This window comes from Podarcis raffonei, chromosome 1 (genome assembly GCF_027172205.1).
Source record: "Podarcis raffonei isolate rPodRaf1 chromosome 1, rPodRaf1.pri, whole genome shotgun sequence".
NCBI lineage: Eukaryota > Metazoa > Chordata > Lepidosauria > Squamata > Lacertidae > Podarcis > Podarcis raffonei.
The window spans coordinates 39,914,757-39,929,793 of NC_070602.1; the positions used below are offsets into that span (position 1 = coordinate 39,914,757).

The following is a 15,037-nucleotide window of genomic DNA, read 5'->3' on the forward strand; positions in this document are numbered from 1 at the left end:
TGAAGGCCACTCTGTGCAGTTTCTGCCCCAAAACCCACCCCACCCACCCACCCACCCTGTTTAACTGAGAGGTTTCAGAAAGACTTAAAACCCTTCGCAGAGTTTTTAACCCCCCACCCGCATTTAACAATGCCCCTTTCCTGTTAAGCTAAGAGTGACCAATGAATGTCTCCCAGTGTCCACTGAAGAGAGAGAGAGGGAAAGAGAGAGAGAGAGAAAGAAAAGGGAGCCGGGGAGAAGAGAGGGGGGTGCGGGTGAAGATATGATTTGGGCCAGTTTTTGGCGAGGAATCTTTCCTCACAAACACAACCACGTTATGTAAGCACTCTCACACGCTTCGTTTCTCTCCCTCACAACTTGGAATGAGACATGGAAAAAGTTGTGTTGTTGCGTTTTGCGCGGGGTGGGGTTGGGGGGGGAGAAGAGGTGTTTTGTACGAGGTGTTGCTTTTGCCTGGGGGGGGTGTTGCGCGGGGTGGGGTGGGGGGTGCAGAAAAGGCGGGTTAAAAAACGTTCGACCTGTTTGGCGAAGACGGCGATGTCCTCGTTGAAGGAGTCTGAGGAGCAGACGTCTCCGCCGGCCACCCCAGGCTCTCGCGGGGTACAGGTCGCCAGCTCGCACTTCTCAAAGACCAGAGCTAAGAGGGGGAACAACGGGTGCCTGCCGGGCAGTGACACACAAAAGAAAAAAAGGGGGGTGGGGTGGGGGTTAAAGGAGATGTTGAGAGGAGGAGGAGGAGGAGGAGAGAGAGGGTGGGGGAGAGAAAAAAAAAGTCTGATCAACAAGTATTTTTTTTTCCTGTCGAAAATAAAAAGCAAAACACGTCCACGCTTTCTCACAACGCCTCAGCCTTTCCATAAAGGAAAAAAAAAATGGGGCGGGGGAGGGGGGAAGCAGCACTGGAAAGCGAGGCCAAGGCCAGAGAGGAAAACAACATACATACACACATGCAAACTTTAAATTTAAAAAAAAAGCGCCAAAATCGGGCCCTCACAAACCAATACAATAAGCACCGAGAAGGCGAGTAGTAAGTAGCTCAGCTGCCAAGTTTTCGTGGTTTCCACAATAACTAAAGGAGGGGTGGGGTGGGCGCTCCTGCCCCCAAGCTAAAAGGGGAAACTTTATTCTTACGCAAACTGTTTAAACTGCTTAATATCTCGGTGAAATCTAACAGCAGCCAGAAAACGTGCATTTTTGCTGAAGGGAAGGGAAGAGGGGGGAAGAGGATGCCAGCAAAGTTTCTCCAGGCTGAAGAAGGGCATCCTGATAAAAATACCAACTGCCCAGCCATAAACGAGCTGAACAGAAATATATATATATTAAATACTAACACAGACACCCCAATTGCCCTAGCAGACATTGAAGTAGGGGAAAGCGAAAGTATGGCATTTGTGTATAAGCAGAAAATGTGTTTTTCTCTAGTTTTTCCTTCTTTATCTCTCCTCGGATGGTGATGACACTACATCCTATTTTAGAGCAATGCAATAATAAGCCAAACAGATCTGTACTGATGAGAGTTACTTCCATTCTCCCAACTACAATGCTTAGTTGTTCTCCTGTGGATGTCAGCAACTCCCACCTCTTTTCTCAATTTATTTTTGTCCGCGTTGGGGGTGTTTTCAAGGGCTACCCCCACCGTCTTATTTTTGAGTCGGCTCTATATTTACAGCTCAGCCCCTAAATAATAAACAAAACAACCCCCATGGAACTTACATCTGTGTAAAATGTGCCTGCGGAACTCTAACATAGGCTTACTCTCCGGTTAGGGAAGCCTGATCAAGGCTGCTTTAACTGAAAAAGGGAATACAGTTTCAGTTTACCTTATGGGTCCATCCGAAATATCGGTGGATTTCTGCACTGTAGTGCACTCTCCCATATAGGGGATCACGGCATTCCTTACTAAACCGACCTAAATTGCTCTGATCACTTAAAAGAAGCGCAGCAACACAGGGAAGGGCAGCCTGTTTGAAAACGCTGCTCGAAACCTTCCCCTGCCATTTCCCTCTCGCCTGGAAGCAGCAGGGCTACCCGCTCGGAACTCTTTGCTACGATCGTCTCTGCTCTGAAAGAAGATCCCCGAGCCCTCCGCGCGCGCACCCCCTCCGCACAGAAGCTGCAAAGGACCCGGGCCATGGCGCCGGGCTCGCCCTGCCTCGTACCTACCCGTAGATCGCATCCTTGTCCCGCTTCAGGGCGTCGTTGACAGCCGATCCCATGCTGGCCGGCATGACATTGGGGTGCGGGGCGTGGGCTCCATAATGCTGGCTGGCATGGAGTGGCGGCCCGTGGTTCAAGTGGTGGACTGGGGGGATCGGCCTGGGGGCGTGAGGGTCTCCGTACATGGAAGCAGGTACCCCTACTCCGTCCATCCCGCCGTAATGAGGCAGCTCATCGTACTGTCAAAAAGAAAATGGGCCAGAAGAAAGAAAGAAAGAAAGAAAGAAAGAAAGAGAAAGAAAGAAAGAAAACCAGGGGGAGAAAAGAGGGTTTGAGGAAAGGAAAAAAAGAGCAAAAAAAAGAGGGAGAGAGAAATAAAATAAAAAAACACAACAACAACAAAAGTCAGAAGAGAGTAAAGCACCCAGACTCAGACAAAACAGAGCAAAACTACAAACCAGGACCAGCCACAACAGAGAGAGGGGAGGGTGGAGAGAGAGAAAGCTGTACAGACTGAAATCAAAATAAAAAGTGCAGTTTATAGAGCTGGGGGAAGGGAATGAAGGGACCGGGAGTATGTGTGTGCGAGAAAGAGAGACAGAGTGTGTGTTTTTGCTGATGGCGAGGAGAAATCTACCGAAGGCAAAATAAAGGAGGAAACTGGAAGCGTGGAGAGGAAGAAGCGAAAAATGTTCGCCGAGTCAGAAGAGAGCGGAGCACGAATAAACAAAACAACCCACAAGTAAACAGATTAATACTTCGGAGCGGCGGTGGGAAGCAGGGCTGGGAAGGGAAAGGAAGAGCGCGAGGGAGGAGTGGGGTGGGGGGGTGGGAGAGCAAATAATCTGAAAGTTACCAGAAACATTATTTAGCAGCAATTCCCCCTTGTCCTTGTCAAAACCAGAGACAAACCAAGCAGCAAATGTAGCTGAATTTCCTAGGCAGCGGCGGCGGCGGCAGCAACAGCCACAGCAACAGCGGCGGCGGCAGCAGCAGCAGCAGCAGCAGCAGGCAAGCCTTCCCCCCTGTGAACCCCGCGCCACTGAGCAGCTAGAGAGGAGCAGGGAAATCGCGCTGCTGGGGGAAAAGCTAGAGAGGAAAGAAGCGTGGAACAATTGCAGACAGACACACACACACGCACGCACATTCACACAGAGGGAGAGAGGGAGAGAGAGAGATAGACACACACACACACTCCCGCACACGCGCGCACACACAAAACCGGTGAATAATTTTTGCTGCTATTTGTTTTGTTGTTTTTTAAATAGTGGCCGCCATGAGCAGCAGCGACGGAGGCGAGCAAATCCGACAGGCCCTCTTAAGAGAGGATTTATACACGTAAGGTAAGTGTTGGAGATTTAAACCTACCCTTTGCGCCATCAGTCTGCGCTCCGATAAACTCCTGGAGGTGTCCTATATTTAATATCCCAGTCCAGCAACAACAACAAAAAGTGATTGAGTGGTGAAGAAGAAGAAGAAGCCCTTTTCCCCCTTGTCCTTTCGACCCACTTATAGACTTCTCCAGCACGCTTAAATAATCATAAAAGACAACAGCAATAACAATAAAAAGTAGGCAAAGAACCCCGTCGAGTTTGTGATCTTCTTTTTTCCCGCGCGCTGCTTCTCCGTTTCCCCTTTCTCTGTCTCTTTCCTTTTTTTTCTTCCTTTGCGTAAAAAATAATAATAATTAAAAAAAAAATTAAAAATCGTCAACCCCCCAACTGAAGGTTACGATCGGCCCGTCAGCAACCCACATGTAACCAAACTGTCGTGTCTCATGGCTTTTTGCCACTCCAGCTGTCAATCAAAGCCATGGAATGTCAAGGTAGTGAATGAATGATGGCTGATGATGATGAAGAAGAAAAGAGGAATCTTTTTAACCTCGGGTTCTTCTCTCAGTAACTCCGCGTTTGGGGTTTGTCTTGTAGGAGAGCTATAGGTTCTTTTCTCCCTCTCTCCCCCCTTTTTTTTAACTACCGGGAGGGGGAGGGTGGGGTAGGATGCGAAGAAAAATGGAATAGTTTGCAAAACGTGGACTTCCTCCGTTCTTTTTTTTTTTCCCCGGTAGGTATTTTGTCTCCCTCTTCACCTCTCCCTCTGAGATGAGTGAGTGTCAGTAAGTGTTGGCAGGTTGGCTGCTGGCTGGCTTATAGAAGAGGCTCAGTTTTGCAGCGCTGATCGGCGGGAGAATGAAATGACGGAACCCGGAAGTAGTGGTGGCCATAGCCAGTCCTACAACAGAGACACATACAAGGGAGAGGGGAGAGGGAGAGGAGAGGAGAAGAGAGCGAGCACAGAACCAGCGAGCGAGCGAGCGCTTAAAGCCTGTGATATGCAGAGTATGCAATCAGGGCTGCTTCCACGCCACCCGGGGAGGGGGGGGGGAGAAAGCCACCCTGCAAATCATACCCATAGCAAATCAACGTGCCTTTTCAGATAGGAAAGGGAGAGTGTGGGATAAAGAAGGAGGCACAGGAGAAGGAAGAGAGGGAGAGGGAGAGAAAGAAAGGCTGCCTGGCTTCGTGCGTGCGCGTGGTGGGGGAACTGCAAAAAGCCAGAAATAGGGTGGGGGGAGTGCCATACAAGCCTAGCACTGGCATGCTTTTTTATTATTAGATTATTTTACCACTCAATACCCTTATCTGCCTAACTGCACTCTTTAGCCAGCGCTTCGCATTGTGTGTGTCCCCCCCCCCCAGTCTCTCTCTCTTCTGAGGTTACTTCTAGCAGCGATTCAATGGCCACTATGCAAGCCGAAGGAACTCAGGCAGTAGCAAAGGTTTAAAGGGGGGGGGGGAGAGCGAGAGAGAGAGAGAGCATGCAAAGTTGATCTGCCAGCGGAAACTAGCCTGCTTTAAACAAAGTCCTCCGTCCATGCCAGAATCTTGTATTCAAAGAGATCTCTGTGTGCGTGTTTCCTTTTCTGTGTGAAACCACTACCTTTTAGCTGTTGTTGTCGAAATTACTTTTCCAGGAGCAGAAGATAGACCAACCCCATTTGGCATCGTTCTTCATTAAGTGATCGCTTCCATCAGCCACGCTGTGTGATGTCTTTGGAAGGGGGGGGTGGATGAGAGAGGGAAATCTTTTTAGGTTTTGCTATGAGGCTGCCAGGAGACTGGAAGGCAAAATCACTATCTTAAAATAGTGGTGTAGATTTGAATGCACTGGGGTGTTGTTGTTGCTGCTGCTGCTGTTGATGCTTTAAATGGGCCAATCCGTCCTGTTACTATAAACATGTACAATTTTACCTGTGTTTTGTGGAACCTGTGCTTAAGGTATTGCCCTGGTAATGTCTTTTTTTACGGCTATGTTAATTACAGCAAAGTTATTCAGCAAATCGAGTGAAATGGTGCCCCCTTCTTCCGTTCCCAAGGATCAAATGAACTTTTGAAAATACACACAACACACTTTCTTCGCCTTTCTCCCTCGCTCCTTCTCTCTCTCTCTCTCACACACACATACATACACACGCTACCTATCACGTTAGTGTGTATGTGTTTGTGCAGCTTCCTCCAATCACTTTGCTGGAACTAAAACATGCCTTACCTCAGAGCAGTCAATTACCAAAGCTACCCGAGATCATCAATCATGGGGACTGCTTGAAGTTTAGGGGAGGAGCAATGGTCAAACTATTGATTGCTGCAGTTTTGTACTCCCCCCTCCCCTCTCTCTCTCTTTCATGCTCCCTGAACATAAAATCTAAACCAGACAATACTGTTAATAGTGAGGTTTATCAATGTATCTACTTGTGAATGTGGCCTCGCACATACATAGCATTGAAGGGGGGGAGAGAGAACAACTCCCCCCCCCAAAACAATGACACCACTGCTTAAACTTGGAAGAGGGAGAGTCGCAGGGAGATTCGGTTCTTCGTAACAGGGTCACAGTGAAGGAAAGTTGGGGAGGAAAGGGAGGGAAAAAATCACCCAAGTGGGGGTGGGGTTGGCTCTAGAAATTTGGCCAGATTTTAATGGGCGATGGGAATGTGCTCCAGAGGTCAATAAAGCCCTCCAAAATGATGAATGATTGAGTACCTGTGATGATGATAGTGATTACCGGAGCAATTAAACAGTTTGATTAAATGAGCCATCATAACAATGATGTCTGCGGGAAATCAGCCCTCACATATAAAGAAAGATAGCGTGGAGAGAGAGGCTGACAAACGCCACTGGGCATGGCTTCGCTTTCCGAGAGCGCTCAGCCTGGCAAAGCGGGAGAGGCTGAACGCGCCGCTCCAGAGGCGAGCGAGGCGAGGAAAGGATCGGCGAGACTTTAAGCCAGACTTGCGCGCTCTCTTCCAACACCCTCTGAAGCTGCGGAGCCAGATCCAGGACGCTGCTTTTTCTCCCCCTTCTCTCCCCCCCCCCGTTTCTTCCCTCCCCTCTTCCTTTCTCCCCTCTAGAGGACCTCTTCCAAGATTAAAGCCGTCCTGAAGAGCAAGCGCTCTCCTCTGTGGCTGACTTGCCCGGGACTTTACTGAAAGGTGAGTAAAACCGCCCTCCGTATGCAGATCTCTTTCAAGCGGCGCTTAAGTCGGTTCCTTTGGCGAAAGGCGTCTTTCGGGCGGGGGGTGGCGGAGGGAAGGTTTTTGTCGTGGTGCAGTATTTTCTACTCTGTCTTATAAATCGGTAACGCAGTTCAAGATATTCATGGTAATGAATACTTGGTTAATCCTTTGGGTGCCCGGAGACCTACAGAGCAGTAGGTTATGCAAATCCTTTCCTACTTTTGCAGCTGGACTCTTCCAACGGATTGCTTTAAAAGAGATCTACTCCTCGATGAATGGTGCTTACGGAGGCTTTTTCCCTCCTTCTTCCGAAAATGTCACTTTCCTAAATTCCTTGGGAATCGCTTTGTTGTAACACAGCCAACACAATCCCGCCTTCCAAGACACATTTTAAACTTGTATTCTAGGAAGGGCAGCAAGAATTGACCTTGCAGGGGATAGAGAAAGCCTTAGTTTAGAAATCTTTAGGGTGTGTGTGTGTGTGTGTGTAGGATAGTTTGTAAAAAATAATAATCCAGTTGCATGAAAGACTTTCATATACTTGGGCTCATTGGAAGGAAAGTTGGTGCGTTTGATTTCTGTTCCAACCACTTGACGGCTAGGCTTCTGTAATGCTGATTTGCATGGCACTTTTGAGTTGAATATCTTTCGAAAGAGATCGAGCATCTGAATAAAACAACCGAACACCTAAATATCCCAATAACAAAAATAACAAAATCTGGAAAATAAACGAGGGCATTTGCCGTCTCGAATGCTACATTTTTATTTCTGTTCCCCGCCCTCCCTGGACTGTCTTTTTCTTCTGTTGAAGTTACCTGAGAGAATAAAAAGTAATAACAACAATGTGGCCAGTTTCATACCCTCCTTGGGTCGGTGAAAAGCTAACCCCATCTCCAAATCGGTAAAACGCACATTTCCCGGGTAGCTAATTGAGAGTAGCACTATTCTTGATTTAGAGCCTGAAGTTGGTTATCTTTTAAAAAGCAGGGTATAGGAGCCATCGGAATTTGGACGCATGTGAGATATGTGAGACAGGGGTTACATTTGGGCTGAATAATAATAATAATAATAATAATAATAATAATAATAATAATAATAATAATAATTCATTGTACAGTCCTCAACATATTTACTCAGAAGGAAGGCCCTCTGATGTCAGTGGGATTGACTCTCATATAAGTGTGCTTAGGACGGCAGCCACAGTGGACTTCAGTGATATTTCCAAGCTAGCTTGTCCCTTCAGAGCCTTGTCCTCTTGCAAGCTGCAAGTGGGGCTTTCCTCTTTTCTAGAACCGGCCCAAAGTCCAAAAAAGAAATTAGGTGTCCGGCGTGGAAATGCATCTCCGTCAAGAATCCGCTTCCCCCTTCCTTCCCTCCCCCCTTTTGGCCCAGGCTGGAAATGGTTTTAACAGGCGGTAAAATTTCATCTTGTGGTGTCAAATTGGGGTCAGTTGGGGGTTAGGGTTCTCAGTGTCCGCGAAGGAGCTGTCCAGCTGTGTGGGGATTCATTAAGGGCAAAAGATCCGTTTCAAGAAAAACAATACAGAGACAATCAGTAGGCTAAAGATCCTCTCCAAATCGCATTTTACAAGTGCGCCAGAACAAATATGGGTGCTGAAACCCTATTCACTCCAAACTTCCAAACCGCTTCCTTTGTCTCTCGGAACGAGAAAGAAAATCCTCTAAAACTTCAAGAATCTGTTTTCAGCAACCAGGTTTTTGGAAGGGTGGCATCTTTACAATTTGAGTGTCTTTTTAGATTTTTAAGATTTTTTTTTACTCCTCTCTTTTTGACAGAGCGGAATTGCACAACAGGTAATATCTTAGTCTACGTGTGTGTGTGAGAGAGAGAATGTGTGTGTGTACAAAATTATTATTTCAGATTTACACTCTGAGCTATACAGAGAATAAGGGTTTTTTTATGGCGGCTGGGTGAGATACTGATGCAGAACGTTGCTATTGACCACCGTCCAAAAATCCTCCTCCCCCCCCCCTGCTATTTATATATTCTAATAGATACTCTCTGGTGCCATTAACTTGGGGGTCTCTAACAGTGTGGAAAGTGCATGTAGCTAATCTGGTTTTATTAAATTCGCGTGGTTCAAATCCTCTTAACTTTTCTACATCTGTTAGAAGGACCGGCGCCTCGCTGGAGGGACAAATAACTTCAGCCATAATCTTGTTTGCAACTTTATTCAGTGTTTGTTTGCTGAAATGAAGTATTTTTGTTTTTGGTTATGCAAATTGAATGGGGGAGGGAAATAGCTCCATTTTTAATATAGGAAAATTCTGGATGATTCTTAAATATTTTGATCTGAATTCTGCTTCGAGAACCAATGACAAAGAATGGATCAGAATTACTGATGAAAGCAGGGAGGTGGAGAACTCTTCAAAACAGTTCAGCCACTTCCTCACTTCTATTTTCTCTTTATACTGGAAGTATCCTCACCACAATCATTACTATTCAGAAAGCTGGCACGACTTTTTTTTTAACAGGCGCAATTTATTTTTAACTCTCCAAATCCTTAAAAAAACAACAACCCCAAAACCCTGCTGTTTTACTCCAGTCCACCAGTTAATCCAAAGTGGGCGGCTGCAGAAAACCGCTGAGAAACCTCCGCCGGTTTAAATGCTTTGTCTTTGGTGGGAATTCGTGCGTTTTAGCTAAACTGGGCTATGGATCGGGCATGGTCATTTCGCTCAGATTTCTGTAAAGTATTTTGACCAGTAGCGATCTTTCTTCCTACTTATTACACGCACACGCACAATCAGAACTATTCAGTCTGGGCGAATGCGCCACCATATAAACGCAGGGCCAAATATTGCCCGGGACGGATGGAGGCATTCCTTGATTCTGGTCTTGATTCTTGTTCACCCAGTTCTTTATTCCCTATTTCGAAAGGCCGTTTCGTGCTATCCCTTCTTTAGTTTTCTTTCCTCTCTCAGCAACCTGTTTTCAAACTTTTCAAGCATCCTTTCTACCCCCCACCCCAAGTAAATGCTATCCCAGCAGGGTGAACTTTTCTTGACCTCTATCGCTATATGCTTGTAATTTTGGAAGTTGAATTAGGAGGATTATTCATGTAAGTTACCTGTTAAACTTTCCGCACCCTCCTTCCCCCCTCCCTTTTTCTGCTCAAAATCAACATGAACTCCAGTTTCTTTATTCACTTGCAAGCCTCTATTATGCTCCCCAAACACCTCTAGGAATTAAAATGGCACTTGTGGAGTGGGTCTCCCCCCCCTTTATTTCTTTATCTCTCCTGTTTATTCTGTAAAGATCCCGCTGAACTGAAGAAGCGAGGCAATAAACAGCCCTCTAGCGCTATCTGGCGGGACTCCAACACTCCCAGAACCTGCCGCTTCCAACCAGCCCCTGAAGATCGCTTTCTCCCGCGCTTCTTTGTACTTTATAGTTAAAAGAGATCTGACCGCAGAACTGAAAGCCCTTCTACGGAAAGGGATGCTATCTCTGGTCCCGAAGCAGGAGTTCCCTAACCGCAGAAAGTTCGGAGATCAAGAAGGCACTTTCGCCCGTTCCTTTCAGGTTCTTTGCGCGCGCGCTCTGCCTTTCCCTCTAAATAATCCCAAACTCGCCGTCGAATTTTTTCCCGAGATAGGAAGCCCCTGCGGTCAAGCACCGATCCCTAAGCACGTTGGCTCTCTCGAAATCGGCCTGTTTCAATGGGGCCGATTCTTGCCAGGTCTTTTGCAGCGCGCCCCCCAACACATCCCACCTTCTCCATAGCCCCGTCTTTACGCACTAGCATCCTAAGACGGAATGCAAATAGGAAGCCGGCCCTTTGTTTTGTAGGGTAGCGAGCAAGGAAAGAGCAGAGATGGGGAATCCTTCTGTTGCAGAATCAAGCCGCCTCCTTGCCTGCCGGGCAGAAAACACACAAGCAGGGAACGCAGGAGAACGCGCCTGGTACTTCACTAGGTTAGGGATGGCGTTTGCTATCCCCACTTTCCCAATTTAATTCTACCAAATGTAACAAACAAACAAAATGGAATGGAAAACCTGGCCTCTTTTTAAGCGGATTCTAGACAACACAGACCCCAACGGCCATCCTTTTCTCTTGCCCGCCACCCGAGCTAAAAACCGAGATGCTCAGATCCTTTTGTCCCAAAGCCCTTAAGTGGCTCAAACCGGCTTCTGGCCGAGTTGTGGATTCCGCTGTGTTTAAATTCCGGACAGTCCCTTCCAATCTGGACACACCCAGACCACGCAAACTCTTTCTGGAACTTCAATGAAGCTCCATTTCTGGGGCTGCCTGGAAGGAGCCACCCGTTTCAACTTTGAGAAAGAAAAGTCAACACGGGGATATATTGGGTGCGTTTTCCTGGGCACCACGGAAGCTGTCAAAAGGACACGGCGCGATTTCTGGAGCGAGGCTTTCGGTATTGGGCAGCGTCTTAAACTCTTTCGATTTTCTCCCCAGAAATCGGGCAGCCTTGATGCACTTTTCTTTTTTAAAAAATTCACACCGTCGCTGCCCCTTACAAAGAGAATGCAATATTGGTGATTTTCTCTCTGTAGGAGAAGAGGGGCCTTGTGTGGCACACACTGCATAGAGCCAGTGAGCTCTCCCTGTGCTGAGCCCCGCTGTAATTAATTGAAAACAGTTATTAGGTGGTCATTGGCAATAGCGTAAATAATTGCGGTGGGTTTTTACTTAAAATTGACCGGTCACAGAGCGGTTGGGGGTGGGGGTGGGGGGTATCGATCGGAGGTATAAAAATGATGTATCAAAACATCAATGTCGATTATTTGAAATATTGTAGTCGAATCTTTTTATTGCTTCATCGGTTTAAGTGTCTGAAAGTGCAGCGTTCCAACATATATTTATGTTGTCAATACTGTCAAAACTGTCAGGTTTATTACAGTGGATTTGTAATACATTTCGGAGCTGCTTATTTGCATAAAACCCCCCTCCAGTTTTCCTCTTCCCACCCCCACCCCAAACCAACTCCCACACGCCTTTCCCCATCTCTAGAAAGAAAGCAGGCGGGGGGGGGCGACTGTCAGTTTAATCAAAGGATTCAGGGCTCCTTTGCTGAAGCAGAAGTAGAGATCCCGCACAATTACATCAAGCCCCCCTCCGCCTCGTTCCCTTCCTGGGTCGCCTCGCCTAACTTGCAAAAGGGATCTGCCGTGTCGCCCTTGCCTTTCCGACCTGATTAAATAAAGCCCATCCCGATTCAGTCCCCATTTCAACTGGTATGATCCCTGCCACTTCTCGCTTTCTTGCCTACTCTCGCTTCCCTAAGGAGTAAGCTCAGCGGAAGAGAGCCGGATTTACTCCTCAGTAAACAGGTTTAGGATCGTTCCGTCATACCCCGCCGAAGTCAGCAAGCGGAACGCGCCTTAATTCGAAGTGGCTGCGCTTAATTGAGTCTGCACTTCGGGCTACGCTCCTAGTCACTTATTCGGTCTCTGCCGAATTTCGATTCCGGATAAACATCCGAACCGATTTTGAAATAACAGGCTTGTTTCGGAGGAAGAAGAGATTGGGGCGAATAAGCCCGGCGGGTCGGTCCAAACAGGCGCACCTGTATGAAGCCTGGACGCGAGAAAGGCGCACAGATACTTCGGTCCCAGTAGCCGCAAAGGCATAAAAAGAATAAACAGCTGCCTTTTGATCTGTGTGTTTATGGATTTAAATGCCCCTCGCGATGGTCAAATGAGCGCCTCAGTCCTCTCTTTTGAAACGAGCAGGACAGGAGCAAGGCGAGTAAACATACATTGTTGGATTTTGGAGGGCCAGAGGCAAATCGGGGCCACCCTTAGGAAACCCCTGGATTTCTAGGACGCGTAAAAGATCCCGCTCACAAAGTTTGAAAAGAACAGTAGCCACAAATTCTTGGTTAACTTCTCTCTCGCATTTTCTTGCAGAGCCGCTTCGCGAGGCGAAAATGTGTAAAAACAAACAAACACCTGGACTCACCCCCATCCCCATCCCTTAAGCCCAGGTTGCTCTGCGGATGCCCCGCAGTTTCCTCCAGACTCACCTGGCTGGATATTATTATTATTAATCATCTAAGATTCCTCTCCATCCCAACTAGCCTGTGATAAGTCTTGGAAAGGGACCTGCAACTCTCTCCCGCCTGTAAATTGAGAAGTAAGGCGAGTGGATTGGGGGCGCGGAGGCTCTGGCCCCATGGGGGACCTTGTTGACTTGGGCTTGTGACCCCCCCCCTCCAGGAGAGGGTTTCCGCGGTTCGTGGTGGCTTCCAGGAACCCACCGTACGCGCGACCAAGACGCCCTATGCGCCGAGGGGCGTCTGGCTGCTGCTAGCGGCCGGCGTGTCTCCCCTGCTGGAGGCAAGGAGAGGATTCCGCGGTCCCTGTAAAAAAAAGTGCGACGGGACGCACCCAGCAGACGGTGTGGATTGATGCAAACTTCCCCACGAAAAAGGGACAGGATGGCCGAGGAGCTCCGCTGCCTTAGCATGGAGCAATAAGCCCAAAGGCCCCTGTTAAGGAGCTGGAGAAAGGTGAGGGTCCGGAGCTCCTATCCGTCGAGCCTCGTCCCCTCGGCGCCCGAATTTCGTTCCTTTCCGAGCCCGGCGCCTCCTTCCCTCGCGCGCTCGGAAAGCATTTAACAACAATTACGCCTTAATCAGCTGGAATGTTGGCCACAAATGACGCTATTAAACATCAAAGGGATGCCTCCGACTTTACCTTTTAGCCATAAGAGGATTAATTTCTCTAATTAGAGGGGATAAATATGTGCATAAATACATATCTCTCTCCTCACTCCTTTCTCCTTAATCTGACGGATTCCTATCGATGGGAGGGGAGGAGAGAGTGAGGCAGGGGGCGCGCCGGGGTGTTCCTCGACATCCTCGCCCGCATCTTTAATTCTTAAAAAAAGAAAAACCCGACATGATAATGGAATGGGGGGAGAAGAGGGCTGACCAGAAGCCCCCGCCCCAAAGGAGCAAATCCGGAGGGTCGCATCAGTTCACCGAAGTCCCTCGCTGAAGGCTGCTCAGCACCGGCAGATATTACTTTTCTGTGTATTTGGGAGGCAGAACAAAAGCAAGCAAATTCCAACCCCTTCCAAATGAAACCTGGAAGTGGGGGCAGACTTGTTTGCTTTTGTTGGGATTTAGGATCCGATTTACTGACCCCCCTTCCTCCCCGCACTCCGAAGCTCAAGGCTGCGTTTAATCTCCCCCAATAAAATCCGCCTGACCTTGATTCTAACCTGTATGAATACCTCATTTACCTAATGACTTTGTGTCACGTAGGCAGGAGGTCAGTTTCCTTTTTAACCTTTCCCATTGCTGCAGTAAGCATTCTGGGATAATCGATGGCTCTTTGAATAATCGATGCACACTTTATGATCCCTGACAAACTCCATGGACGGGCACCTGGTTTCAGGAAAGCAAAGCTTGCCTTCTCGGAACAACAGAGGCGAATTGTGCCTCGTGCATCTGTGCAGGAGGCTGGCGCCTAGAGGACTAGCGCCTTAACTCCCGTGTTTTGTACATGGGCACAATATTGTCCAGGAGAAGGATGCACTGCGTTATTGTTTTGTTTTTTTATAAAACCAAAACAACCCCCCCCCCACCAACACACACACACACGGTCTGTTTCCTCTCTTTCAGTAAACAAAGCCCGTGAGAAGAAACATTTTTTATTTGGTCCTCACAGGTTACACTGACTAGAAGAGATTTTGGGTTTTGGGGCCAGATCTCTATCGAGATTTCAAAAGCAAGCGATTCCACACTCTTCCAACCTTCCTTTCCTTCTTTCTAGGAACAGGCGCAACGAGACCATCCGCTCACTTGGGCAGGTCTCTCTCTCTCTCTGCCCTTTCCCTTCTTTATTTACTCAGCGATTAAAGTACAAAGTCCCCCCTCCCCCCGACAAGGCAAAGGTGCTTTAGTGCCTCGTCGCGGCGCCCCACCTTCCTAATGACTCCGGATGGCAGGACTGTGTCCTCAGATAAACACGCCGCGCGGGGGAGGCGGGGAAACCCTGCCGTGAACTTTTCCCTTTCGCCAGCCGGGCTGCGGGGTCTCCTCTCTCTCACACAAGGTAGTTTTTGCCCGTCCTGTTAAAAGTTTCCTCCACTCCCGTTAAGGAGGAACGGGAGAAACACGACCCTATCTAACGCTAGCGAGCAGCGAAGCGGGTGGGTAGGAAGCGAGACCCCCCCCATCCCTCCCAACCACATTTACTCTTTTTTTGCAAACAAAACAAGCCAGCAGCAGCTCTCAATAATGTCTGGGAGCTCTCACATTTGCTGCTATCTGCTGGTGTTAGTCAGAACTGAGAATCGTTGCAACCCTGTTACCTCTGTAGGATAATTAATACAGATTCGGAGATTCTTCTTTCTTCACTACCTATAAACATAT

The 15,037-nt window shown here is 48.0% G+C and overlaps 1 protein-coding gene and 1 long non-coding RNA gene across 16 annotated transcripts in view; one reads left to right on the forward strand and one right to left on the reverse strand.

Annotated features, from left to right (window-relative positions):
- Positions 1 to 4,306, reverse strand: part of MEIS2 (Meis homeobox 2) — a 243,008-nt gene extending 238,702 nt beyond the window's left edge. For 2 of the 15 annotated variants that reach the window (XM_053381678.1, XM_053381726.1), the window contains exons 1-3: positions 3,526 to 4,305; positions 2,164 to 2,396; positions 519 to 660 (exon numbers count right to left, since the gene is read on the reverse strand). In XM_053381678.1, the coding sequence (XP_053237653.1) occupies positions 519 to 660; positions 2,164 to 2,396; positions 3,526 to 3,537 (387 nt within the window). In that variant the 5' untranslated portion in view covers positions 3,538 to 4,305. Of the gene's footprint in view, positions 1 to 518; positions 661 to 2,163; positions 2,941 to 3,013; positions 3,137 to 3,525 lie in introns of those variants that run through there. The other 13 variants (XM_053381779.1, XM_053381760.1, XM_053381659.1 and 10 more) reach the window with 12 other exon arrangements.
- A 271-nt stretch (positions 4,307 to 4,577) lies between these two features.
- Positions 4,578 to 15,037, forward strand: part of LOC128410486 (uncharacterized) — a 54,037-nt gene continuing 43,577 nt past the window's right edge. Inside the window, exon 1 of the long non-coding RNA XR_008329522.1 lies at positions 4,578 to 6,643. This is a non-coding gene — a long non-coding RNA (uncharacterized LOC128410486). The remainder of the gene's footprint in view (positions 6,644 to 15,037) is intronic.